Source organism: Xyrauchen texanus, chromosome 9, assembly GCF_025860055.1.
Source record: "Xyrauchen texanus isolate HMW12.3.18 chromosome 9, RBS_HiC_50CHRs, whole genome shotgun sequence".
Classification (NCBI taxonomy): domain Eukaryota; kingdom Metazoa; phylum Chordata; class Actinopteri; order Cypriniformes; family Catostomidae; genus Xyrauchen; species Xyrauchen texanus.
In genome coordinates, this window is record NC_068284.1 from 40,498,312 (window position 1) to 40,526,204 (window position 27,893).

The 27,893-nt window shown below is 37.1% G+C and overlaps 2 protein-coding genes across 2 annotated transcripts in view; one reads left to right on the top strand and one right to left on the bottom strand.

Annotated features, from left to right (window-relative positions):
- Positions 1 to 1,101: 1,101 nt before the first annotated feature.
- LOC127649365 (G-protein-signaling modulator 2-like) lies at positions 1,102 to 27,136 on the bottom strand. The gene is given in 17 exon segments (XM_052134422.1): positions 1,102 to 2,297; positions 2,627 to 2,865; positions 3,176 to 3,344; positions 3,835 to 4,008; positions 5,037 to 5,113; positions 5,294 to 5,423; positions 7,602 to 7,710; positions 7,852 to 8,007; positions 8,328 to 8,443; positions 8,947 to 9,070; positions 9,190 to 9,329; positions 10,997 to 11,132; positions 11,305 to 11,494; positions 11,497 to 11,525; positions 18,777 to 19,119; positions 26,560 to 26,593; positions 26,953 to 27,136. Coding segments are annotated over 15 exon segments (2,004 nt in total). The 5' UTR covers positions 18,842 to 19,119; positions 26,560 to 26,593; positions 26,953 to 27,136; the 3' UTR covers positions 1,102 to 2,147.
- Positions 23,885 to 27,893, top strand: part of LOC127649366 (fibronectin type III domain-containing protein 7-like) — a 31,032-nt gene continuing 27,023 nt past the window's right edge. Inside the window, exon 1 of the transcript XR_007971286.1 lies at positions 23,885 to 24,160. The gene's annotated coding sequence lies outside the window, so the exon portion shown is untranslated. The remainder of the gene's footprint in view (positions 24,161 to 27,893) is intronic.

A 27,893-nucleotide genomic window follows, 5' to 3' on the forward strand; every position in this document is an offset into this window, starting at 1 on the left:
AATTATTTGTTATCTTTTTTATAAAAATTGGCCAGCTCTCATTTAGGGAGTTTAAAATGTAGATAAACTGCATGAGAAGCGAATTAAATCACTTACCAATATTACCAGTCAGGATAGCATGGAATTATCTGTTGTGCTGTGAATTTGAGTGGTATGACTGTGAATACTAAATTCATCTAAATTCTTCAGGAAAAAGAGCCAAACCTTTTACAAGAACTGGTGCGCTCAGATTCTTCACCTTGATCTTGAGATGATGGCATTGCTATGAAACAGTAGTGATGGCAGGAAGTAAGGTTTCCAAAACGTCGAGTCAATTAAACTAATTGCTTTGCAAAGTTATTCACTGTTTTGAAGTGCTCAAAACACTGCAGACTGAGGATATAGTATCTGCTGGTCACAGGCGTATGAATGCAGCTGGAAGTCTCAAGTCAAAAGCAGCTATTATGTGGCGTGTTATGGGCACTATGCAGCATTTCTGATGTTGTGGACTTGGGTGTACTAATTTGAAAAGAAAGTGAAGACGCGTAATAATTGAAATTCCAGATTAATTTAGTAAATCTCTTTAAATATCACAAAATATCTCTCAAATTTTTTTCTCATAAACACATTTTTTTATTTCCTGTGGAAAACTCAAGGTGATTGAATCAGTCATTTGAATCAATCTGAATTAATGGACCTAAAGTTATAGCTGAACTAACTCGATATCTGCTACAGCCTGAATTTAGCACTAATTCACGGTTTCACTCTGGGATGAACGCCCCCTAGCGTAACCGCAAAACATTTCAAAACCATTTCGAAACTGTTCAAGTAGGTATAGCAGCAGATCGGAGACCTCCAAATGAGGGGATGAATCTCCAAAAGACACCAACTCCAAAAGGGGGCGTTACAATTCAGAGCTCACGGCCCTTTTTGGAGCTGTGCTTGCAGATACCCTTCTCAAACAGTTTGACTTAAAGCCTAATTTGCTGAAATCACTCTTTGCTCTTACTTCATTGTTAAATTTGAGATTTTGTTTTAATGAAAATTAAATAAATTAAAATGTCCATTTCAATTTGGAACGTGATTAAAATGTTTTTATTTTCCAATTCATTCATTGTTTCAGAGGTTCTTCAAGTCATCCATATTTTGCAAGCAATGACGTCTTTCAAAATACTATTTAAATTATCTTTAAAAAACAGTGCTAGAGTTAAAAATGTACTGAATACTAACGACTAACACTAACTAAATTATACTGAACTGAAAACTACAGGTGATTTAAGATTTTCCAAAGATCAGCATGATTCTGTTTATTCTAATCATTTAGTCAGGTTTCATTTTTAATTCTTTATTTTCCATATGGACCTCCACATCAAAATCCTCCCAGTCTTTAACACTATTGCTCTGATCTTAAGAAATAACAGGTTCTTATTTATTCATGGATGGAGATCTGGTCTGCCTACAAAGCTAAGTTTTAGCACTGTTGTGGAGCTGGAGAACTACTGACATCACCCAATACTGCAGCTTTGGAGAATTTTTTTAGTTAGTTAGATAAATAGTCTGTAAAAATCTGAGACAAATGAACAGTCTCAAAACATTTGCAATATATTTTCATGTTTGATGAGATCTCTGAATAAGGTGAGCATAGTCTCGTTCAATTTTTCTATAGAGGATTTTATTTCTATAGTTATGTCAAATTCATTTTTGTTGTATTTTCTTGTTTGACATATTGTTGGTATATTTCTTTTCTAGTTTAACCACTTCCTTGTTACCTAAATTTTGTTATTTTACAAAAATGCAGTGCTATTTGTCTCTTAACTACACATCTCGTACTACATAAAGGACAAATGGTAAAAATGTTAAATAAATAAAAACAAACAATCCTGCAGACTCGTAACAAAAGATACATTGGTGTGATTCTTCGCAATTATCATAAAAACAAGGCAATACATCCTAAACTAAAATAACCTTAAAAAATACCAAATGTACAAAGAGCTTGAATCTGATTAAAAAGTTAAAATATGTTATTTACAGAAAATAGCCCCCCAACACACACATAGAATCATTCATTATTGCTGTACATGAAATGGCATTTAAGGATATTTGTCCATTATCATTTATCATTACTGAGCAGACACAACACAGTTCTGATTCATGGTCCGTGTGTATGTTCAGCGGAAGGAGGGCAGCGTCACTCTCTGCTCATCCATCCTCTTGGCCTGTGAGCGTATGATGAGACTGAAGAAGTCTTCATCCGGGACAGTCGGTCCACGTGAAGAGGGAGGAGGAGGGGCACATCTCTGATCATCCAGACGAGACCCCTGACAGAGATAACAAAAGGGCAAAAAATTATAAAAAATTAAAGTATCACTACCTTAATGTTTCATTCTGGTCTATCAACTACAAATTATAACAGCCTATCCTACCCTAATACTGATTTTATAGCAAATAAATCAATATAGAGGAGGAAACTGAAAGCGCAAATTCAAAGTACTTTTAAAGCAAGTCATTCCCTCATTGGGAGCTATTTTTTTATCTACTTGGAGACAACAATGGCATACTATCTTTAAGCTCAATTCAAAATGAGAGGTTTCCCATTCATTTTTGTACTCCTTATACGGTCTCTTGTTAATTCAAACATGTCTCTCACCTGACACTTGACAAGCATGTCAAAGAACTGGTCATCAGGCTCGTTGGCATCCATGCTGGCCATGACTTGGCTTAAAATCATGTGTCTGCTGTCAGTGTTACTGTGTTCAGACAGGGTGCGAAGTCCGGGCAGACTGCTTCCTGTTCCCGCCCTCTGTTCGTCCAGCCTCCTGCCCTGAGCGCTCGCCAACAGTCTGAGAAACGGCTCCTGCCCTGGAGACGCAGCAGACTCCGAGAATGCTGGAGAGAGAGTGACAAGTTTAAGTGAGAGTTCACCCCAAAATTTTAACTCCGTCATCACTTGATCACCCATATGACTTTCTTCTAGAACACATATGAAGATGTTTGGCAGAATGACAGCCTTAGCCACCATTCACTTAATTTGTGTGGGATAAAAGGCAATTTTAATATCCAAGGAAGAAAAAGTCATACAGGTTTGGAACAACAGGACAGTGAGTAAATGATGACAGAAGTGTCATTTTTGGATGTTATTTTAAATGCAATTATTTAAAAACAAATTAAATAATGTGACAGAAGAATAGCGACTAACATTTCCTGATGGTTCTGGGTGGGGTGGTGGGTGGGGAGGAGCTAGAATTGACAGACAGATGGCTCCTCCCATCCTGTACTGCACACCGCTGGTCATCCATTCTGTTGCTCTGGAAACGACTCAGCAGGTCAAAAAAGCCCTCATCTCTTAACATGTCTGTACTCCCATGCTGAGGACACAAAGGTCAAAGGTTGATTATTAAACACATTACAGACAATAGTGTGGCAGGCCAGGCAGGACGGAGCGAGTACAGAGAGGAATGTGGGCGAGGTGGGACGAATGATCGCGCCCAGCTATGAGTGATGAGGGCATGATTAGGTGGGGTATAAAGCCGGGAGAAGAGCTGCAGAGTGAGTGACAATGAAGCTGTGTTTTATGTTTAATGTTTTGTTTGGATTAAAGTTTGTTGAATGTCCATTAAGCTCAAAGCTTCCTCCTTTCCCCTCCGAACAGAGGTCCTTCACATATGCTAGACACTTTGATAAGTATATAACCATCTATCTATATACATCTATAGTATACAGTATATCTAAATATATATCTATATATACACTGGTCATATAATATCTGTTAATTATGGAGGGCCAATAATATCTGAATCTAGTTGTAAAGTAACCATGCTGTGTTCAAGTAGTGGTTTCTGTGTGTGATTTTATTACTTTGTTCTGAGGAGTTTCTTGTGTATTGCTGGTATCCTGCAGGATTTTACTGGAGCTGCTCTGCAGCTTGTGTTTCTTTCCACGGAAACGATTGACAAAGGACAGTCTGGAGGACGATTTAGCCAGTGTGGGTTTGGATGGCTTGAAGAGGATGTCACTGGTCCACTTCTGGCCCTGCAGTACAGGGATTAAATGATTCCTTATGAATCGTGATGCTGGGATTTAAGAACATGCCCCTTTACTTTATTGTCTAAACAGGGATTGATGATCTTTCAGAAATTTCAGGACTTTTTCCCCATGATCTTTCAGTCATTTGTGAATATTGGAAAGATTTATTTGAAAAATAAATAAATTCCATCCAGGAACCGTTTGATTCAAGTGACCGTTTTGACCTAAAAGTTGATTCACTTACAAATCAGAAATCAATGTGGCTTGCAAGTTTTACTCTAAAAATCTCATCAGCTACTGCTCGAGTAGTCTCAGGGAAAACTAGAAAATTACTGATTTCTTTGACTGAAAATCACAATTTTAAAATTCCCTGATATTTCCAAGTTTTACATGACTGTGGGAACCCTGACTATGCTTTGTTCCAAAACCTAGTGAGATACCATTTAGGCAACACTTGGTAAAATTAGGAAAACCTGGTAAATTGTAGTAAACTTAACTAGTAAATGTATAACCTCTGCTATTCACACATGCAATGGTTTCAATCTTTTTTCCTTCTGCGACATTCACGCATCAGCACAGAAATGCCATTAAACTCTTGAGATATAGTTAGTTATATTATCAGTCAACAAATTTCTTCATCTGCTGGGATGTAGGCAATTTAAGGCCGGATTACACTAGACCACTTCTAAAATATGAACAGAATCGAAAAATACTTGCGTCAGCAAGTCCTGATCTTGTGCGTACTCAAATAATTAATCTTACAACTCTGTTCACACAAAGTATCAAAACTGAACTTTTCAGGTAATGTTACAACTTCTCATGCAGGGAAATAGCCAGTGCAAAATGTCCTGGCATTTTTTGAAGGGGTCATGTTTAAATTTCTGAAAGAGATGTAGGATACAATACCAAGATTGAGGCAGCCCACTAGGTTTCAGCATAGATCCTTTAAATACTGTATAGCTTGTCAATCAGATAAATGGATACACTTTTGATAAAAAAGAAAAAAGCAGCTCTATATATGTGCTTACACTCACATTGATCTTGTCTGGTGTAAGTTTTAGCAGCTCCAGATTCTCCATACTGTGCCGCCGGCTCATGCTGGGTCTGGCACCTGGAAAGCAACAATTTCTATTTTGAAACCTATGCAGCCTTAAAAAAAGCTTAAAAAAAAAATTCAATGGCCACACACTGTCCCCCAACTCTTTCTTTTGATTAGCCCTCCAGAAGTGCCTGAGGTAGTATGGCACAATGCCTAAAAGGAGTTTGTGCTGTACAGCTGTGAGTGCTATACCGTGCAGTTTGTAGTCGATCTCCTTGTTCTCAGAAATGACAGAATTGTTTGTGCTATAACTGAGGCCAAGCACCATCTGAAGATCTGAGACATTCATGCGAGCAGTGAGCTCACTGCTACGATCTCCTGTCTGTATACAAGATGTTTCAGAGCAGAGATTAGGACACTTATAAAAAAACAACTCAATACTCCACTTTGCCTTAATTTGTGTAGTTAACTAAGCAAATACAATATAATAAACACACATTTTAAAAATATTAGTTATAATATTTTAAAACACATTCCCTTACAGAGTGCATCAGTCAGGTTCTGGAAGTAAAACTTAAACATGAACTGATTTTCAATGATAACTTTAAAAGACAAGACCTACCATGAGCTCAGAGGTTGTTCAAGGACCACGTTTACATGCACTTAAGAAAGCTGCTGTTACTTAAGAGAAAGCGGTTTAACACACCTAGGTTTCTACAGGGGAAAGCTGCTTATGTGGCCATGTAAACACATAAGCGGCGTTCTAACAGGTTTTTGAAGTGTGCGCATATGCGTGGAAAAGACCGAATAACAAACGTCACAGGATGGAGCCCAACAAAAAGTCAACAAAACATTTCTGGGAATACAGTGTGAAAAGCACCTACACTATACCCATTTATAAACACCACTGTAAAATATCGACGGTCCCTTACATTCACATATATGTGCTGGTACAGAGGGAATCCCGGAGCTTCACATGAAAGGGAAACCTAACTTTTGAAGTGCAATTCCACTACAGGTCACCATAGAAAGGAAACAAATAGCAACAACTCTGGAAAATCTGGAAATATAGCGAAGCAACAAAGAATAAAATAGTGAAATCTTCCTCGGTTACCACGTTTGTTATGTACACAAGCATCACAGGGAAATTACGTTGCTTTGGAAAAAGCTGCTTACTGACCAAGCCGGGAGTATACGGGAGTAAAGAGTACATCGCTTATATACAGTGCTTATATAGGAATGCTGCTTTGTGGCAAAACACCACTTTCTCGTAATAGTGTTGTTGTAGGTAAACGTAATAAACGTAGTCATTGATGGTACAGTATATGCTTCTGTTGAAGCCATCCCACCTGCATTATTTCAACTACACTGTTTAAAAATTGTGTTTATAGCAGAAGTCCTGTGGAACAACTAAACCAATGGTCCAGCAGAGAAAGGTTCACCAATCAGAGAACCGTGGCCAAAATAGCCCAGGAGCCACCGCCCACTCCCATGATGCAATTTTTGTCTCCGTTTTCCCTTAAACTACATATAGATTTGTACATATATTTTTTTAAATATTTTGCAGCAAACTTGAAATATATCGTTTCTATACTTATAATCAACAACCTAAAATGAACAGTTTTATATACAGTGACAAGAAAAAGTATGTGAACCCTTTGGTCTTGGCTGGACGGCCACTTCTATGGAGAGTGGCCATAGTACTAAATTGTCTTCATTTATATCTGTCTAACTGTGGATAGATGAATATCTAAGCTATTCAAGATACATTTGTAACACTTTCCAGCTTATGCAAAGCAACAAATCTAAATCATAAGTCTTCTGAGTTTTTTTGCGAGACATGGTCCAAGTCAGCAGATGCATCTTGTGAATAAAAACTCAAAATGTTTGAGTGCCTTTAATAATTAAAAGATCTAACCAACACCTCTAATCTCGTTTCATAAATTGGATTGTCAGGAGTTGGCAAACCTGGCTCGAATTAGCTTTAGTTGATGTCATTAGCCTAGGGGTTTCACTGTGAATGTTTGATATATTCAATAAGTACAAGAACGATACAGTAACTTCAGTTTTATTCGTTAAAACCAATAGTTAATTTAGATGAAGTTCAAACCAGATTTTTAAGACAAATTTATACGGCAACTAATTCCAAAGGGTTCACATACTTTTTCTTGCCACTGTATTACCACATAATTTGCAATGCTTTACAAGATTGTAGTTCCTGCCCTTGTGAAGTACACGGTCTTGTAACATTGTCTTTTTGTCTAATTTTCAAATACTTCTTGCCTCAAAACTAAGTTTGTAAAGTTGTGATTCACCTCTGAGCTGGTTGGTTTGTTTTATTGCTTACGATTCTTCTATGGAGGATTTTATTAAAAGCATATGCCAAAAAATGAATTGGAAAAATAGTTCCAGAACCAAGAAGGCTGAAAAAGTGATGCTCTATTTCAGTTACAAAGAATTTACAGCAGTTTTACCACATAATAACTTTGATATTCTGAATGAACGAAAATTAATCGTTTCCAAGTGTCTAATAAATGTGTTAATCTGTAGGTGGTCATACCTCTTTTGAGATTTCCAAATGCTTCTCAGCAAAGTGCATAGCCAGGTCATGATTCCCTAGTGCTGTATGTGCGTTTCCTAAACTCCAGCAGGCCCTGCCTTCACCAATCCTACAGTAAACATAAACTCCATAAATTAATATGCAATTACTATACCCTGCTCTCTAGATTTCTGTATCAGACATTAATAAAACCATATCGGTCAACCACTAATTTTCTACTACTACTACATGATTCCCTGTGACAGCACACCTGTCGTTGAGATCCTGAGCGATGATGAGATGTTTGAGATGGTAGTCAATGGCTCTCTCATAGTCCTGCAGCAATGTGTATGTGTTACCCAGACTGTAGCAGGCCTGAGCCTCCACCGCCAGATCCTTTAGCTGCCGTGCCAATTGCAAAGCTTTCCTGCACCCAATATACATCAAAACCACTGTCAGAGCTAAGCCAGAAACAAAACAAAACTCATAATAACAAATACAGGCTGATGAAAAAAGACATTTGGGTTGGAGTAAAATATATTTTTCTTGTCTCTAATGGCCCATTAGAGGAAGGTGCCACGTTTTGTGCCTGACAAGCTGATGAGGTCCTAAATCACTACCCCCCCCCCCAAACCTAAATGTTGCTTAATATTACAAAATACAGTTCAGAACATTATAAAGTGTTGCTTATATTAGTGTAGATTATTAACCATTATGGAGTTGCCAAATGCATGAACAGGTGGTCACCTGTAATGTTCTGCAGCCTTCTCAAACTCTCCAAGGAATATGCAGGCGTTTCCAAGATTGCAGTAGGCTCTCCTCTCTGCTGAGCGGTCACCGAACTCTTTAGCGATAAGAAGACGCTGGAAGTAAAATTGTTTATTAATTGTTGATGTCAATTGTTCGATCAGTGCTCTACCAGGTTTGGCTGTGTTGTAAAGCTTTAAGGCACATTCAAAAATTCATGTGATTGACTTCCAGTGGCGAAGAATTCCCCCTCGCAAATTTTGCATGGAGTTCAAATTTGATTAACTTCGACAAGCGAATTTGCTGCTTTGACCAATAGGAAGATGCTTGGTTTGGCAGTGACCTCTGTGTGGGTGGTGCTTAGTACACAGCTTCACTGAATATTCACAATAGACAGAAAATAAATTTAAGCTGCAAGTTTGTTTGTAACTTTACTCCCAGAGTATAAAGTGCAGCATTAAAATGAGGCTGCTTGGCAATTAGTTTTTTGCTGGTTTCACACACGCTCAATATCCACCCATGCCTTCTTCGCCTGTGGAATTTCAACGTGCAAAGGTAAATGTGACTGTGCCTTTACACTGTTGACTATCACATTTGTTTCATGACACAGAGCACTCACCTGTTCGTGTGAGGCCACTGCATCCCGGAAGTTTCCTATAAGGTAGTACGTGTTGCCCAGGTTCCCATAAGTTCTCCCCTGTGCTGCTCTGTCTCCAAGCTCCTTCACAATACACAGGCTTGCCCTGAGCAATTGGAATCATACATTGTAATCTGTGTGAACTATATGGGATCTTATATGGGATGAGATAATGACTCTGTAGGCATCTACACACAAGCGCACACATGTTGGTGATAAACTCACTCATAGTATTCAGCGGCTTTTCTAAGTGCTGTCATAACTTCCTCAGGGAAGTCTCCAGGCTCTGCTCCGCTCCAGCAGACGCTCTTCCCCTTGGCATGATACACATTTCCAAAATTATAAAGTGCTCGGGCCTGTCCGACCTATAGGGAAAAAAATTAAAACAACTTAAAGAAATAGGAAACAAACAGCATACTACTTTGAATATAAACCCTTGATGTCACCCATCTAATACAACTGCATGATCTAAATAATCAGCAAGACTAAATTTATATTTAGAACAGGCTTTCAACAACATTCAGTTGCACACAGAATGTGTCAGTGCAGAGAATAGGTGGCAGTCAGTGAATCCAATCACCATACAAACAAAAGGTTTTTGCACTTCTTTAAGTATAAACCAAGTGACACAGATGTGTTTGTAGACTGGTGAATGGGGGAAAAACAAACAAAAGAAATTAGAAAGGGGGCAATGTTTATAATGCAATTTGTTCTAGATGTAGTATAGGCTTTATTCATGAATTAATTATTATTTTTTTTACCTAATCAGAATGTATCTTCTAGCCCAGTGGTTCTCAACCTTTTTACTCCAAGGCCCCCTACTGTCCAAGACAATATTTGAAGGTCCCCTCACCCGAAACTAGATGTGTCTGATTAAAATAATTAAAATTAATCAATTTTAAGTCAACCTGATGCCCCCTTGGAAGTGCGTCCCCTGGTTGAAAACCACTGTTCTAGCCTACAGTCAATATTTTATTTTCCTTGATAACAACTGACCCTTCGCTAAGACCCGCCTTAAAGCATTTCTGACCAATCTTTGTTTAAATAAATATCAAGAAGAGCATATTATGGATTAAATAGTCTCATTTCCAAATAAGCATGAATAACATCAGCGAGGACACCTACAATTCCTCCAAGGTAAATTAAAGCTAATAACTGAACGTTAATTAATTTATGTATTGATTCATGTAATAGTAAATAAACAGTTCACAGCATCAAAATGAGTGTGTTATGAGGCGTTATAAGCAGTTCTGTTCACTTATAATTAAATGTTATCAGGTATGTAATCACTATCAATTGACACTTTTCGCTTTTCAAGTGACTTTTTCTCTTAAACACATTTTAAAGATTTCTGTTATAAAAAAAAAGAAAAAGAAAACCGTTAGATAAATATGCCTTACAATGTCACTCTTCATTCCAGCCCCCTTAAGAATATTATCCAATCCATTTGAGATTATTTTCCACAAAAAAGTGCCCTACATGCCAATGCCACACATGCTAGTGAAGGGTCAATAAGGGCTAAAAAACAAACAAAAAAAAATAAAAAATAAAACAGAATTTAACGGAAACCCGTGCAAGTAGCATGGCCACATTTTGAGCAGCCCCCAGTCATAGAGAGGACCACTGACAGATGCAAAAAAAGAACAGTAAGTGGCACCTAATGGTTATATCACAACAAGTTGCTTTCCAGAACTTTCACACTCCTTTAATGTGCCTATATCTCTCTTGTAGATTGTCCTTTTCTAGCCAATTTTATTAGGATGAAACGCTTACATTGTAGTACAAGTCGCTTAGTGTAAACGAATAATGTAACATATTCCATAATTTTAATGTATATTTGTAACAAGTAAATGATGGGCAAAGAGGAAGCGGGAACTGGCAGAACAGTCAACGTAAACTTTAATGCCAAACTCAACTTAAAACATGAAACACACACACAGCGACCATGTGCATCTCCCTCTCGTGCAAACTGGCGTCTCCGGCTCCCCTATATTGTCTCGCTCTCCTGCTGATCAGCTGACTATACACTCACCTTGTCGCCAAGTTCCCTGGTGATATCTAAATGCCTCTGGCAGCACACTATCGCTTCATCAAAGCGCCCCAAAACCTTTAATGTGTTCCCCAGGTTACCGCTGGCTTTGGCCTCACCAAGCCGATCCCCTGTGGTCCTGAGTAAACAATTAAGCATCCAGTACTGTTAATAATAATCAATACAAATATAATTAAATTCTCATTAATCCTTAAGACAGAAAAAAACAGCATTGGGATTTAGGTGTTCAATTTGGAGTTCTCTGAAGGCTACTTGTGTCATTTTTATAATCGGTGTGTGGGTTTGCATACCTAGTTAGAGTGAAATCATGGTGGTGGAACTCCAGAGTTTTGCTGTAGTCGTGCAGATGGAAGTAGGCATTGCCCAGTTGACTGTAGATGGCACTAAGAACCTGCAGGTCTTCCGTACCAACCTGCATGGCGGCCTCGAAGAAAGAAACGCCAGCGCTGTAATCCCCGACCTTGCACAGCCGCTCCCCTCCAGAGCCAGGTCCAAACAGGATGCCTCCATCCTGCAGAGGGCAGAATAAACAAATATATTCTGTTTGGTAAAATTTTTTTTTTTTTTTTAGGGATGTCCCAAAATTAGGTGCAATTAGGTCTGATATCACGCTCATGTTCTTGTACTCGTGGTCGTAAAAAACCTCAGATACAAAAAAAAAAAAAACATCTGAAGCACGAACATCATTCCGTAGACATTCAGAGCACACATTAAAAATCACGGTAAAGACCTAGTTTGATTAATAAACCGAAAAAGCTGCAATTTAATGTGATAAATATATAGGTGGCATGTGCTGCGCACTTTTCTGAGATTCTGAATTTGGGGTTTTCATAAGCTGTAAGCCATAATCATAAAAATTATATCAAATAAAGGCTTGAAATATCTTACTATGCTTGTAATGAGTCTATATAATATATTAGTTTCACCTTTTAAGTTGAATTACTGAAATTAATGAACTTTTGCACGATATTCTAATTTTTCGAGTTTCACCTGTATATTTACAACTATACCACACAAGTATAGCCCGAACCTTGTGCTGTGTTCGCGTCATTTTAATGACGATTGCTTTACGAACATGAATGCTTTCAAGTGTGGATTCGCGAGCCGGTTGATACTGAAGGAAGGTTCAGTACCAAGTTTATTTGGATCAGCTTCCTCCTCTGAATCACAACCTGTAAGTAATATTAATAATTGTTGCTTTTAGGTGTTTTTTAGCATGCTTAAGTATTTGTGCGTGTTGTGTAAGTTACGCTCAGCGCAGCTTCTGGTCTCCAATGTCAATTTTTTTTTGAAATATGTGAAATGTTTGTCGATGTTATTGGAGCTGTCATAAAGAATAGAGCAATAACTTGTAATGCAGTGCTTTACCAATATGTTTATGCGTTGGGCTAACGCAAACAATAATTGATTGGGTGTTTACCACCGAACTTTGGGCTATGATCGCTAACATAAATCAACTCAAATTCCTTCTCTGATTTTTTTTACTACAAAAGCAGTGATGGGCGTTCCGTTTCCGACAATCTCTGCACAGAGTATACCAATCACAACTGACTGGGTCATCTGACCAATCACCGCAGATTAGCGTCACGCAAAGGAGGGGTTTGGAAAAATTAGTCGTTGAACGAATCATTTGGAAGTCGGTGAGCAAATCAAGTAAACATAAATGTATATTATAAGACAACAAAAGTGTTTTTGTCATTGCATGCATGTAAAACTGTTGTTGGGGACTCCCAAAACAATATTAGGAACATTTTAAATGCCATAATAGGTGCCCTTTAAAGAAAAGCGAGTCTTAACAAGTGGGTCTTTAGCTGCTTTTTAAAGTGCCCTCAGACCAAGGGGAGAGAGAGTTTCAAAGTTTAGGAGCGACAACTTCAAAAGCACAGTCTCCTTTAGTCTTGAGTGAGCAACGTTCAGCAAACCCTTATCAGAGGACCTCCGATTCCTAATATTATTGTATGACTGCAGTAGCTCTTTAATATAGGCAGGTGCCTGACCATGCAAGGCTCTAAATTTAAATCACAAGAATCTTAAACTGGATTCTAAATTTAATTTGAAGTCAGTGTAAATAAATCAGGATTGGTGGTACATGAGACTGTCAGAAGCTTAGCAGGAGCATTTTGGACCACTTGCAAGTGGCTCAATGATATATTGCTAAGACAGCTGAAGAGGGAATTACATTAGTCAAGGTGGGGGGAGATAAACGCATATATGAGCATCTCCATCTAAGCTATGGACACAACTTGCCCAGGAGTTTAGCAATATTCCTCAGCTGGTAGAATCAGGAGTGAACCAAACAATTACATGCAAATCAAGACTCAAAGCATGGGCCCTAGAGACACCTAGTTTACGCAGAGTAGGTTTAAACTAAGAATTCTCTAAACTAAGAGGGATAAATTAGGACTTCTGTTTTGTCAGTACTTGAAAATGATCCGCCATCCAATCTTTTATAGAGGTGATGTATTCAAAAGAACAGACAGTTTTGAATTTTTTTTAGGCTTACAAGAAATATTCAATTGAATATCATCTGTATAACAGTGGTAAAAGATCAGAGGTGGGTAGTATCGCGCTACATTTACTCGAGTAACTTTTTGGAAAGAAATGTACTTTTAGAGAAGGTTTAAAAGTGGGTACTTTTTACTCCCACTCCAGTATATACCTAATGGAGGGAGAAAGAAAGAAAAAAAAACATATTTTTACTTTGTTACAATGAGCGTTACATTACTAGGTTTAATTTAAATGAATGCAAAACGTATTGAGAGATTACTGAATGGGAGTTTTACGACAGCGGAAGTCCACATTTGCGCGCGCAGTCACAGACTGTCACTCAAGCGGAGTCCATCACGGCTGCAGCAAAATGCTCTAACTCTGAAACACGTCATTCGCTCCAAACAGTGAAAAAAATTATAGATTAGTCACGCAATGCCTTAATTTAACAGCAAGACAGGCAGATATTTCAAGATTAAAATTACAACTCCAATTTAAGGCAGCACGCTGAGGTAAGATGTGGCTCTATTGATAATGCAGGTTTTTCTGTGACATGGTGATGGGTCATTTTCAGGGTGATTCTGTAAATATAGGATCTTGAGCCATCAGCTTTTAAGTGTTCATTTTTATATCTGCAGCAATATATCAGTGCGCTTTGTCCCGCATGTCATAAGCAGTATTAATGCATTTACCCTGCACCCTCGTACTGGAGTGGAAACTATCACAGCTACTTCAGGCTGATTAACAGTAAAAATCTATGTAACCATCCACATTAAGAGTAAATGCCTTTTGGTCTGCCGAACCTGTAATAGACAACTGGCTATGCAGGCTGCGCACTCTTCGTTTAAGGAGCAGTGAGTGGTACTGTGTGCAGAACTAATGACTCAAATTCTTTTGACACTGAAAACTGTAACTACACTGAACAAACAACTAAAAGCTACGAAATAGCAAAAGTTGGCATTAATAAAACATGATCTTGCTTTGGTTTAAAGTTCAACATTATATATAATGTCCCAGTGGGACATTGAAAACTTTCTAGTAATTATTACGGTGAAAACGTGAACAAAGCCTCTCTTCTTATTGAAAAATTCATCCAGATCTGATGATAGTGATAGTTCACCCAAAACTGAAAATTCTCTCATTTACTCATCCTCATGCCAGATGTGTATGACTTTCTTTCATCTGCTGAACTCAAATGTAGCTTTTTAGAAGAATTTCTCAGCTCTTTTGGTCCATACAATGCAAGTGAATGGGCACTAAGATTTTAAAGCTAAAAAATAAAAAGATCACATTAGTCAGCATAAAAGTAATCCATAAGGCTCCAGTGGTTAAATAAATATCTCCAGAAGTGATGTGGTAGGTGTGGATGAATAACATCACTTTCACATTCTTCTTCTTTTGTTTTTGGTGATTCACATTCTTCTCTGCAGATGGACCCTTGCAGGGCTGGGAGAAGAACTTCTAGCTTTAACTTCTAGATTTAAGACCATTCGGTCTTAAATCTCCTTATTGTATTGCATGGAAGAAAGTCATACAGGTTTGGAACAACATGGTGAATAATGACAGCATTTCCATTAACAACAACAACAACAACAACAACAACAACAACTATAATTCTGTAATATTATGAAATGGAAAGTAGGGAGTTAATGTCCATTATGTCATTTGTGAAAGTAACAAGTTACTCCCTACTTGAGTACTATTTTAATTGGATACTTTCTTACTCTTACTCAAGCAATTATTTATGCTAGCACTTTTACTTTTAAAAAAAATACCCAAGTAGAAGTAATTGTACTTTTACTTGAGTATGTAAGAAATACATTTAAAAAAAATATATCAATTGTCATAGAGGAAGTAAATGTAAAGCAAATAGAATTGGGCCCAGAACAGAACCTTGCGGAACACCACAAGACAGAGATTCAGCTGATGAGGCATAATTATGAACAGTAACCCTGAAAGTCCTGTCTGTTAAATAAAAGGAGGACCACTACAAGGCTCTTCCAGAAATACCCACCTAAGTCTCTCAACTAATATACCATGATACACAGTATCAAAAGTGGCACTGAGATCTAGTAGCACCAATACATTTCCCAGCATCACCATGCATTAACAGGTCATTTAAGACTCTGAGAAGAGCAGTTTCGGTTGAATGCAACTGATGAAAGCAAGACTGAAACTTATCCAAATCATTGTGTTCAACCAAGACAGCTGTACACTGGTTAGAAACCACTTATTCTAAGACCTTATCTATAAAAGCACTTAATTTGATAATATTATATTGTTTTTATGTTGAAAATCAACTATTCTATTTTCATCTGATTCAAGTTAATTAATTTATTTAGACACCATTTTGATAACATTTTAATAAATTGTTGATAAAGAATTCAGAAAAACAAAACAAAACCGGTATCGGTGAACCAAAAAGGAAGTATCGATACTCATACTTGTTCTCAAAAAAGTGGTATTGGGACATGATCCATAATTGTTTTTTTCATTCCTTTGGCTGTCTTACATGAATATCAGCAGAAATAAAATTGGGTGTAGTCCTCTAACCCAGAAGGAATTTGAAACGCACTCAACAACATGATAGTGTGGCAATCAAATCGATTTCTTTGGCTAATTCTACTGCAATAGAGGTTGTACACAAAGCACCCATAAAATGTTTATTAGTGTAACCCATTCACAATCTAAACAATTTAGTGTCAACCTTTGTGGTTAATAATTATGCAAATAACAATTGAGCCCGTTAAATGTCTTTTCCCCAGCACAAACCTGAAAAGTGACTAAATGTATATCCTATGTCAATATTCTTTTTGACACCATTTAATGTGACTATGTTTCAGGGTTTACTGGTACTTCATGATCGCACTGGTGCATTACAGTACACATCATAGAGATGAATTATCCACATGTTAAAGAACACAGTGCAAACCCCTTTAAAACCAATTACAGCTTTAGTAAAAATGTAAAATACTACAGTAAAGCAGTGAAACTACTTAAAGGATCCAATACAAACATCAAAGACCAATCAATCTAGCATTGCATGACTTCTGTGAGGTAAGAAACAGGCCAGAAATTTTCTAAATAAATAGCTCTATGAAATAACTAGCCAATTAAGAGTTTGTAGAGGCCCTACCTGGTGCCTCTCCGCCTCACACAAGCAAAGCAAACAGGACATCTGAAAGGCATCTAAAGTGCTTCTGTTGTCTCTTTAAAAGCTGTAATCTCCAAACACACATTTACCAGCAGCAATTATACCATGAAACAATGCAAAGTTAAATGACTTTAAAAAGAATATTCTATAAAGCAGTTTCTCATTTTACAACGTCACATTGGATGTTTTTGAGGGCAGAGGTTTATGATGGCTTTGGTAAAACCTGCCATGCTCAGCACTTGCACAGATAATCTGATTGTGTTTTTGCTTTCCACTGTCATATGTGATTAGCGTGCACTAAGAGCGCCACTTCAAGTCAAGTCAATTCAAGTCATAGTATAAGCAATATTAAATACACAGTTCACAGTATTATAGGGAGTGTGTTTCTAGACATTATGAGCAGACGTTTATGGGTCTAATCTCCTCAAGACAAATACCCGGTCTCATAGCAGTCGTAGTACGCCTGTGCCAACCGCATATGTATGTGTGCACAGTTATATGGAGTATGCTTTGACAGGCTTGCATTCGACTGTATGCAGACGTGGAGCATTTGCATACAAATTTAAGTACCTTGGGCTTAATCGATATCAAATAAAAATTTTTCTCTTTTCAAGTGACTGTGATATTAGTTGGTCTCAATTCTGATTCACAGTCTTCAATCAAATTACCATTTAATTTAACAATTTGTTTGACAAAAAACAATGAATATACCTTGCAGTGTCAGTTTTCATTCCAGTGCATGTAAGAATATTATCCATTTCATTTATGAGAATATTTTGCCATAAACTAAGCTCATCACACCATCTCCCATTCATTCCTATGGGGAGTTCTGCAAAGCTTGTTAGAGTGAGCAACAGTAACCGGGGATTCAAAAGAACCAGCTCATTCAAGGTGTATATTAGTAAGGCGCGTCTTCCACATGCAGAAAACTTCACATTCTGGAACCAAAAAGTTATGAACATCAAGTTCCGGATAAAAAATAAATAAAAATAAATATATATGCCACCAGTTCTGAACAAGAATGGGCTTTCAGTTCCCAAGTCTACTTCTGAAATAATCAAAATTGGTATGAGATCTCAAAAGAATAGCTCAGACAAATATGACAATTATGTCATCAATTATTCACCCTCATGTCATTTCAAACATGTAAAAGGTGTAAGGCAGATTCCTGTAAAATTATTTAGTCTAGACTGGGTGCAAATACATAGACATTTTGTCAGAATAGTGATAGAAGATAATTACTTTTATATACTCACTGAGCACTTTATTAGGAATACTATGGTACTATAATACTATGATTTTAAGCATTGCACTTCTGCTACATGATTGGCTGATTAGATAACCGCATGAATACGCAGGTGTACAGGTGTTCCTAACAAAGTACTAAGTGAGTGTATATTCCCGATAATAGAAATAAACAGTGATACAATCTAGAATTTTAAACGCTTCATGGAAAATCAGGCATCAAAAAATTATGTACATTTTTTATAATATATGTATATTTATGAGTGTGTGTATAAAGAAAATCAGACCAATGCAGATCATTTAAAATGTCACCAATAGATTCCATAGTGTATAGACTATGCTCTTGGAGCTGACATGGATCAAAACAGACCTTATCATCACTGTATAACATAGTCCGAGTAAAAGATGTTTGCCAAGGAAAAAGATAAAAGCAGCCCCAACACACAGGCTGACCAACAGCAAAAGACAACCATCATAAATGATTTACAGCATTATTAAATATTGAGTAAATTGACACAAGCACCCCTGGCTATTTCTCTACGGCACACCTGTGGTTTCTCATATAAGCACAAGAGAGTAAACTTGTGTATTTGTACTGCTTTAGATAAATAATAATAACACACACACACACACACTTTAGGTAACATTTTCCTTCTGAAGTCTCTTATATTGTATGGACGGACTAGAAATTTTCATATTTCCTTGAAAGCCATTTACACCAATAAACAAAAATGCAAATGAGTAAGTGAAGAGAAAATTCGCTTTTGGAGTGTCTTTAAGAAAGCATCAGCGTAAATTTATTCATTAATTTTGCATTTGCTCCAAAGCATTAAAAAGTATGATTTTAGTTGCATGCTTTAAATGTCGAAAACCTACCTGTAGTGAACATGAAAGGTTTTGTCCTCATCCTGCATGCTAACCACTGCACTACTCACAGCCATCGAAGAGCATTATCTGATCCAAGCCAAATCCAGAAAGTAGTCCATCAAACAAGAAAAATTTACAGAATCCCAGGACAGTGTGCAAAAAAGGGGAACTTTTCACAAGCACTTATGAAGTCTCTCTGAAGTTTTCTGGTCGTGGAGCCTGGTGTAAAACAACAGTTAGGCTCATCCACACCGATATATTTGTCACAGGCTCTGGCTATTCCCAGCAGTGGGTTTGGGAACTGTGTTTGTATGTATTGTGTGTTTTGTCCAGGACACTCTTCCGGAGCTCTCTGTGAAGAGAACACAAGATGCCGAGTGTGAAGCCTCATTCTGAACATAATGCCATGGCAACACCCACTAAGCAGCGGATACATGCAAGGGAGGCAGATATTAAATAGGTTTGGGAATTGTAAGGAATTTCATGACTCCAGTTCCAATTCCTCTTTACGATTCCAGTTCCTTAACGGTTCAAGCAATGATTCCATTAATTCTTTTAGTACTTTTTTTTTTTTAAGAATTAGTAAAAAAAAATAAATAATAAAAAAAAATGGGAAATGCAATTTGTTTTTTTTAAAATACTACTCTCTGCTGTCTGTTACCAAATAATGAGATCATTTCAGATTTGTACAGAGCAGATATAACAAATCACAAATACATTTAATACAGTTCTTGTAAAAGGTGTGTTTTCAGACTTTTAAATACATAAATACAATCCAATAATAGATCCTTACTCTATTTTAAATAAAGAAATCTAAAAAAACATGAAATGTGATGGCATATTTAATTTATTCATTTATTATTTTATCAAATTCTGCTTATTACAACAAAATTTGTTTATCTTTAATAATACATTGTCATATGAACTGTCAGAGACAGCTTTAAAAGATAAATAAAGGGAAAACAAAAATATAAGAGAGAGAGCAAGAGTGCTGATAATATGCAATGCGTGCAGGCCAGAAAGCATGTCTTTGAGTGCAGAAAGAAATAGTATTCAAGTCTTTTGTCCCTGCCTTCACTCCATGACAATTCACCCCTCTCTTACATAGCCATAGAGTTATAGAATCAAGGCAATAAGAACAAGACAAATTTCAGTGATCATCTCACATCTGTATGGCTGGTGCCAGCTTGGACAAATGAAGCCCATTGCCCATTATACGTTTAGTTTTTGTTCTTGCCATTTTCCCTTATGGCTAATAAGTATAGCTAGAGTAGTAGTCGATCACTAATTTGACTATCATCTCTAAGTCTTAATCAGGCGTACGCCAAAACAAGCTTCAACAATGTACTTTAACAACTCTAAAGGTGACTGTCAGTCACTTTCAAACATATTACAGCTCTGTGAAATTTGGAAAGCTGATTTGCCATTGCCAAACTAATCCAGGAAATAAGATAATCAGATTGAGGAGCTACAGAGCCATGTTGACTGAAACGCTCACATTTTTATTTACAGACAAACAGTGCTGTCAGTAAAGGGAAGTTAACATTGGAATAGCCTACCACTTGGAAAAGGGTTGGCTCTACACATCTCACTTTTAAGATTCATCACAAACAATGGCTTAAGGCAAACCAGATCTGTGATCACATTTAACTTGGCATGCTACACAATGTACATTGCCGCTTTCTACTTGTGTATTTGACTTTTTACCACTTTACATATGAAATTCATCTCCCATGACCCATTTCAAACAAGGGTTTAAGGGAAACCATATCTGTTATCACTTTTAACTTGGCATGTTGAATAATGTATTCTGCCCTTTTCTACTTGAGTATGGTGTATCTGTAACTGTATGTTGTCACTTATGTACTGTATATTTGTATCTGTATATTATCACTTGTAATGTCCCTGTTTTTGTTATCTGCCTAGGACTACGGATATAAATTAGCAATGTTGCTAAAATCCGGCATGTTTACATCTTGTACTTTATACTGATGTTCATTGACTTGCACTGTCCCTATTAAACAAACAAATAAATAAAAATAAATACATATTTCAGAAACATATGGATTTAGAGACAATTGGGTAATTATCACTCTTAAAAGTAATGCAGTTTTTGTAGATCGTTTTGGTATGAAATTTTCCAAGAACATATTTTCAAATGTAAGCGGAGTTTTTATTTTATTGTGTTTAAGTTAACATACCTTAATGGTTTGTGCATTCACAACATATTTTACTTGCATAACGTGCCATATTTCTGAGCCAAACTGGATATTCAAGGTATAAATTTGTAGTGCGGGACTGGATTTTAGCCGTTTCAGAGGCAGACCAAGTTCTTTCGAACTTGAAAAACAACAATTAGAAAAACAAATTTTTTTTTATATGCACTGATGAATCATTCACAGTGACTACGTTTTCATGCGTGGCTTATTGTGAGAAAGTGGCTTTCCCATTTACAAGCACTTCATAAGCAGCATACTCTTTACTCCTGCATACAAGCAGCTCAGTCAGTAAGCAGCTTTCTCCTAACAACTTAATTTCTCCATGGCATTTGTGTAAATAATAAACATGGCATTCAAGAAAGACTTCACTATTTTATTCAATGTTGCTTTGCTTCATTTTCCAGATATTCCAGAGTTGATGCGGTGTTTGTTTCCTTAACTTTCCATTGCGACCTTCAGTGGAATTGTGCAGCTATAGTGGGGTTTTCCTCTAATATAAAATTCTGGGATTCCCCCAATGTATTTGAGGGCATATACGTGAATGTGAGGGACCATCGATATATTACATTTAAGTGTATAAATGGGTATAGTGTCTGCATTTCCCATTGTACTCCCAGAAATGACGAATTCTTTCCTCTGTGTTGACTTGTTGTTGGGCTCCATCCTATGAAGTTTGTTATACGGTCTGTTCTTGTGATTATTCTGAGATGGTTTGCATCAAACTACCACAAAAATATAAGCAAGGATTAGGGTTGCAGTGGTATACCGGTTTCACGGTATACCACGTTATGAAAAGTTACGGTTTTCATACGATGTACATTTGCTTATCTACAGTATTGAGAAATAAAATGCAACCGGATGGAGAATCTAACCTGCGCGTGCGCATCTCCTTTCCTCCTCGACTGCCTGTCAGACTCGTCAACTTGCTCTACAAACACACATGCAGCGGACAAAATGTCAGAGTGAAGCGAGGCAAGGGAGTCAGACATAAGGGAGTGTGTGTGTGAAAGCAGTGTTTCTCAACTGGTGGGTCGTGACCCAAAAATGGGTCGTATGTCTATTCGGACTGGGTCGTGGAGAGCAGGGAAATGCGACCCAGGATACATTAAATACAGATTACGTTTTTACAATGGTGGGTCGCCACTTGATTTCCAATGTAAAATATGTCCTGAAGCAAAACCAGTTGAGAACCACTGATTTAAAGGTACAGACAGGAGCAGTCTGGCTGCACTGTCGCTGCACCTTCAGTTATGTTAACTGTTAATAATCATAGGACATTACTTTAAAAGCTCGCATAGCTGATGTTGTTTTTTCATTTAGTATTTAATTTAACATGCTTAAGTTATATAAAATGTTATAGTTACATGCTATTATTTTATCATGTTTATAATTCAGTTTATTATTATAATTCTGCAAATTTTCTTATTTATTTTCATACTTCCATTAAAAAAAAAAAATGGGTTGAAGTTTCAATAATAAAGTGTTTGTTCGACCAAAAAACAAACCCTTCCGTTTTAACTCCTTTAAGGTTCATTGCAACCGATAATAATAATTGTGTAATAATGTATTTTATGAAACCGTGATATTTTCTATGATGGTTATCGTACTTTGAAAATCTCATACCGTTGCAACCCTACATGGAACTCGGGAATATTGTGGATAGCGCTGATGAATTTGGGGGGCGGAGCTTCTGAAGCAGCACTGAAGGGAGGGGTGTGTTTGTTTGGCTGTTGAGTTCAAATATCAAGTCATTCTCAGGAATCGCTTACTCCACCTTTAATTTTTTTATGAGGAAAAATAGGAACACTCTCTGTTGTCAGGGCTTATAAACAAAATAAAAACTTTATTTGCCAAAAACTTCAAGTGCATTGTGCGGTCTTGTTCATTATGAAGAACAAAGAGGACTCAAAAGCAGAGCCAGTTACGAAACTGGTTTATGTCATCATCATCGTAACAGAAAAACAGTTGCGTGGTTCTTAGCACAGCTCAGTGGCAGGTTAGCTTGAGACATGAATAGAGGTAAAAAGATACAAGGCTTTTTTCACACTGCCGAAAAAATCCGATTTTTTTTGAGTGACTGTTAAAACTGCAAGTTATATTTTTTTCTTTTCAGACTAGTCGCTTATGCCATCTTGTCCACATTAGCTGTCATGGTGATGCAGCAAACTTGAGTATGTTCATCATGCATGAGATTTTAGCGATGGATGTTTGACCATTGATTATGCTTTTCATGATCACTCTTCACAGACAACGGCTTAAAATGGGAGAGGTGGCATATGCAATGTTTGTTGCCGCTAGTGTTGTTGCTGCCCATTTTAGTGGGGACATCCTGTATTTTGTCCAAAATTACAACATCTCATACAAGCCTTTTATCTTGGAGTCCTGTATTTTAGCAGAGTGTGAAACATCCCGTATTGAAGGCTTTGTGTCCCGTATTAAAGCATAAAAAAGGTCGGAAGGTGAGACGAGGACCTGTGTCCTGTGATGAAATGCTCAAAATGCTCATGTGTCCCGTATTCGCGTGACATTAAATAATTTATCACGCTGTGGTTTCTTGCAACCAGTATGGGTTACTGCACCTTAGAGCATCTCTTAAAGGGGTCATATAATTGTACATGCACTTTTTCAAGTTGATTGTACTGAAATGTGTGTTGGCTGTGCCTGTACACAACCATCGTATTATGATAAAAATCCATCCAGTGTTTTTGTTTTAATCTCCTTATATATTTTCCCCTGCCTTAAATCGAGCCGTTCGATTTAAATCGACACACGGTCGGACGCCCCTCCCAGGATTGTTGATTGACAGCAGTGTTTCAACACAGACCCGCCCTCGCTCGTGAGCGAGCTGTCAATCATAGTCCGTCATCATTGTTGATACACTGGAGCAGAATAGCGCCTAAGCGATTGTGGTGTTCTGTTCTTCGGTGTAATAACGAACACAGCAGTCATTTTGATGTTCCTAAATCTGAACCGCTGAAGACGCAGTGGCTGAGTTTTGTTTACGATGGGAATATTCCCCACGAGCAACGTCAATGCGTTCATGTTTGCGCGAATAATTTTTCACCAGACTGCTTTATAAACGAGGGTCAGTATAAAGCTGGTTTTGCTAAGAAGCTGCTGCTGAAAAAAGATTCGGTACCAACTATTTATATTCTCTCTGCACCTCCAGAAGAAGTAAGTGTAACGTTTTATTAACCTTTATATTAATCTTTGCAAATCGCTTGCACGCTTCACAATGAATGTGGCTAATGTTTACACTCAGGGTACATTACGGCATGTTTTCCATAACGTTACGACGTTCTCAATATAATTCATAATCCCACGTTTATAATGAACAACGCGTTATGGTTATTGTGTTATTAAAAACTGTGTACGCAGGTGTTACAGTTAACATGGTAACACTAAGTTACACCTGGTTTACTTGTATGTTACTGATTAAGAAGTAATGTCAAAAAAACAGTTATACGGAGAATAACTCCAGAACGGAGGGGCGGGGTGACCAAAGCTCATTATCATTTAAAGTCATATGCTCTGAAATGGCGTGATGAAAACAGAGCTGTTTTTGAGCAGGTAAAATTAGTGTTTTCTTAAAATACTAATGAGAATTTTTAATAAAAGTATATTACAAAGTTTTCATTTAGACCCTAAAGATTCATATTAACTTGTACAAAAATGGCATTATATGACCCCTTTAAGGCAAGTTAAGCCAATGTATGTATTATTATAAGAGGTTTGAAGTGCTTTGCATGTCCTGTAACATATAAATGGCATATGGGTGTGATTCATTCAGAAGTGGTGATCTCTATGCCCCGTTTACCTTCCACTGTGAGAGTTTTGTAGGGCTGAAATGTGTAATAAAACAGGCTGATCTGATCAGGCTTGAATTGTTGTTATAACGTAGTTTGTCCAGCAGAGTGCGCTCCAACATCATTGTTTACTGAGCTGATGGTGGTTCTGCAGACCGGGTGGAGTTAAGCGGTGCGGTGTAAAGCTGCCAACTATTTTGAGAAATACATACTGGAAAGTTAATAAACAATGACCCATCATTTCCCATTTTCAATATAATGTTAACCCTGTCCCTGACAACTATGTCACTCATGTTTATCACATCTCTTTGCTATAGTTTGTCAGTGCAGTAAGTAATGTAGCAGATTGAAAGGTAAACATCAGAGCATGTTATTGCAGCTCAGCAGACAACGGTGCGGTGGTGGATTGTGTCTGTTGAGTGTTGATTTCACGCTATGCTGTTGTTGACCACGTAGCTACTTTCAACCGTTTTATTCAGGATTCGCAGTTTGGTACCCTCTTCAACCAAACAATTCCAGTCGTTGCATTTACAAAATGTAATATTTCAAAAGTCTGGGTTTCCACCGTTGAAAGTTTCCTCTGAACTTGTATAGCAGAATACGTTGCAACACCGCTGCATATCTCTTGACTCGGTAGGCGTAAATGCTTCTTGTTTTACAACCTGCCCCTAATTGAATGGCAGTATTAATATAGTCAGCATTTGACATACTAAACAGTATGATGTTTATTTAGCTATTTAAATGGTCAATAATTGACTGATACTGAACATACAATACTGATGTTTGTTAAACGATTTATTGTATTTTTATTTATTCTTTATTTTCCCAGTGTTCTCTTCTAGAATTGGTTGACAATGTTTAATACTAATGTCAAATATTCTTTGATAAAAACATTTAAGAAAGCAGCCTTCTGAGTACCTTTGCATAGTCATATCAGTGCAAAATCAGTGCACAATCCGCATAGAAAAGGTCTGTTTTCATTCCAACTCAAAAATGATCTATATTGGCCACCATATCTTTCTTTTCACATTTTCATTTCATATCATGTAATCCGATCTGACCGTTCAGACTGATACACATTAAGTAAAACTAGATTTTAATCGGATTCCAAACCACCTATGAATGTGGGTTGGATGAGGCTTGTAAAAATCTGGATTTAAAGTGTTTTTGTCCTGTCTTGTCAAACTACAAAATCCTAAATGGATTTGCGTGACAGTGTACAATTTTTTATTTTGATTTTTTTCTGCCTGTGTGAACTTAGCCAAAGTCATCAGCACATCCTCCAAGACACACAGGATGTGATTATGACTTCACAGTCATCACAATAAATGACTGTCACTTGACAGCTGAAATTGAAGTACACCCTTTTTATAGACTACCTTACAAATACTAATCAAACACAAAGTGACCTAGTAAGCAATTACTAACAAATAGTTGCCAGATTCAGCAATGAGTTTTCCAGTATATTGAGCCAATATAAATATAAAATGACAGATGGACATTGAGACAGCTAGATACATAGATAATTAAAAGCAAGTAAGTTAGACAGAAACAATACTGTATGGCAACGTAAAAATCTGAAATTCTGGAAACAGTGATTGAAAGCAACAGCCAATAATACCACTCAACCATGTCAGTCCCCATGCATAAAGCAGCATAATGACACTCCCAAAGCAAACAGTATAATCAGGCCCACGTTCAAGCAAGAAAAAACATTTAAAAAGCACATACGGAGGAATAAAAGTATACATAATATAAAACACATACCTGAAATATGTGTAATACTGACTTCTGGACAAACCTAAACAAAACCAGATGAAAAACACAGTCATGACAATTCAACAAATCTTACAATAAACCAAATACCACTTGTTTTATTTAATCATAACGGCTACAAACAGAAGCTAAATAATTTTTACATTTAAAAATCAAACTATAAACGTAACATCCCCCTATCAATGAAAGCACTGCTTATGTCAGGAACAACGCCGAAAGGGTTTTCCGGTTTTTAAACATACGTTTTGTTTATTCCGCGCTCGCTGCAGTTTAATTTAATATTTCAGCTGTTTATTGTTCATTTGGTTGTGTTAGCCAGTTAGCGCGTACGGCACTCTGTGTCTTAACGGCCGTTACGGGCCAAACTTCACTCATCATACTCACTCAAACTCCTCAGAATTCCCACGGATCCTCCTCTTGGCTCAGTCTTTTACAAACAACGGGGAAATGTATAACAACTAAATCCAAGCACGTGGTAACGATCGAAAATTTAATACATTTTTAAGTTTACAACGATATGTTCGGAGACCTCCGAGTTGTTTGTTGAGAAAACTTCACCCAGACAGAAGGGGCGTGTCTAAGGCGTAGTTGTGACGACCAGCCAATCAGAAACCATAATTCAAATATAACCACACCCCCAGAGTGATGACCAATTAAATTTGAATGTCCAGAAACTCTTGTGATTCTCTAACTAACTTTTCGCATCTCTACGGAAGCCCTGAACCGCAAGGTGGAAGAAATAAAATAATAAATAAATAAATAATTGCCTTAGTTCCTTCCTGAGCCTAAGAGCCTTTTTTTTTTCTCTTCCAAAAAATTTTTTTTCTCTCTCTTCCAACATTCTTTTTTCTCTCTTCAAAACAAAAATATTTTTTCTCTTCAAAATTTTTTGTTTCTCTATTAAAAAAAAGGAATACGGTACCAACCTTGTCTACTAGGTACCACTATCAGTAAACATGTAATCTTATGCTTTTAATGCTTTCTCTGTTGCTATATGCTATATAATTAAAACCACAAAATGTAAAATTAGACCATACGTTATTTATAGCGTGTATTTTACCTGGCGCCTATCACACATAGAGGTTACGTCCTTTAGGAGAGAAAAAAAAATATTTTTTTTGGACGAGAGAAACTTTTTTTTTGAAGAGATAGATACTTTTTTTCAGATTTAGGCTCAGGAAGGAACTGAGACACAACTTTTCTTTTTACATACATCCGTACATCTCAACGCCAAGCACACATATTGAAAACCGCCTACTGTCTCCGACATTCGCATGCGACTGTCGTATTTCTCCCTCTACTGGTAGACGTGATGAATTGTCATT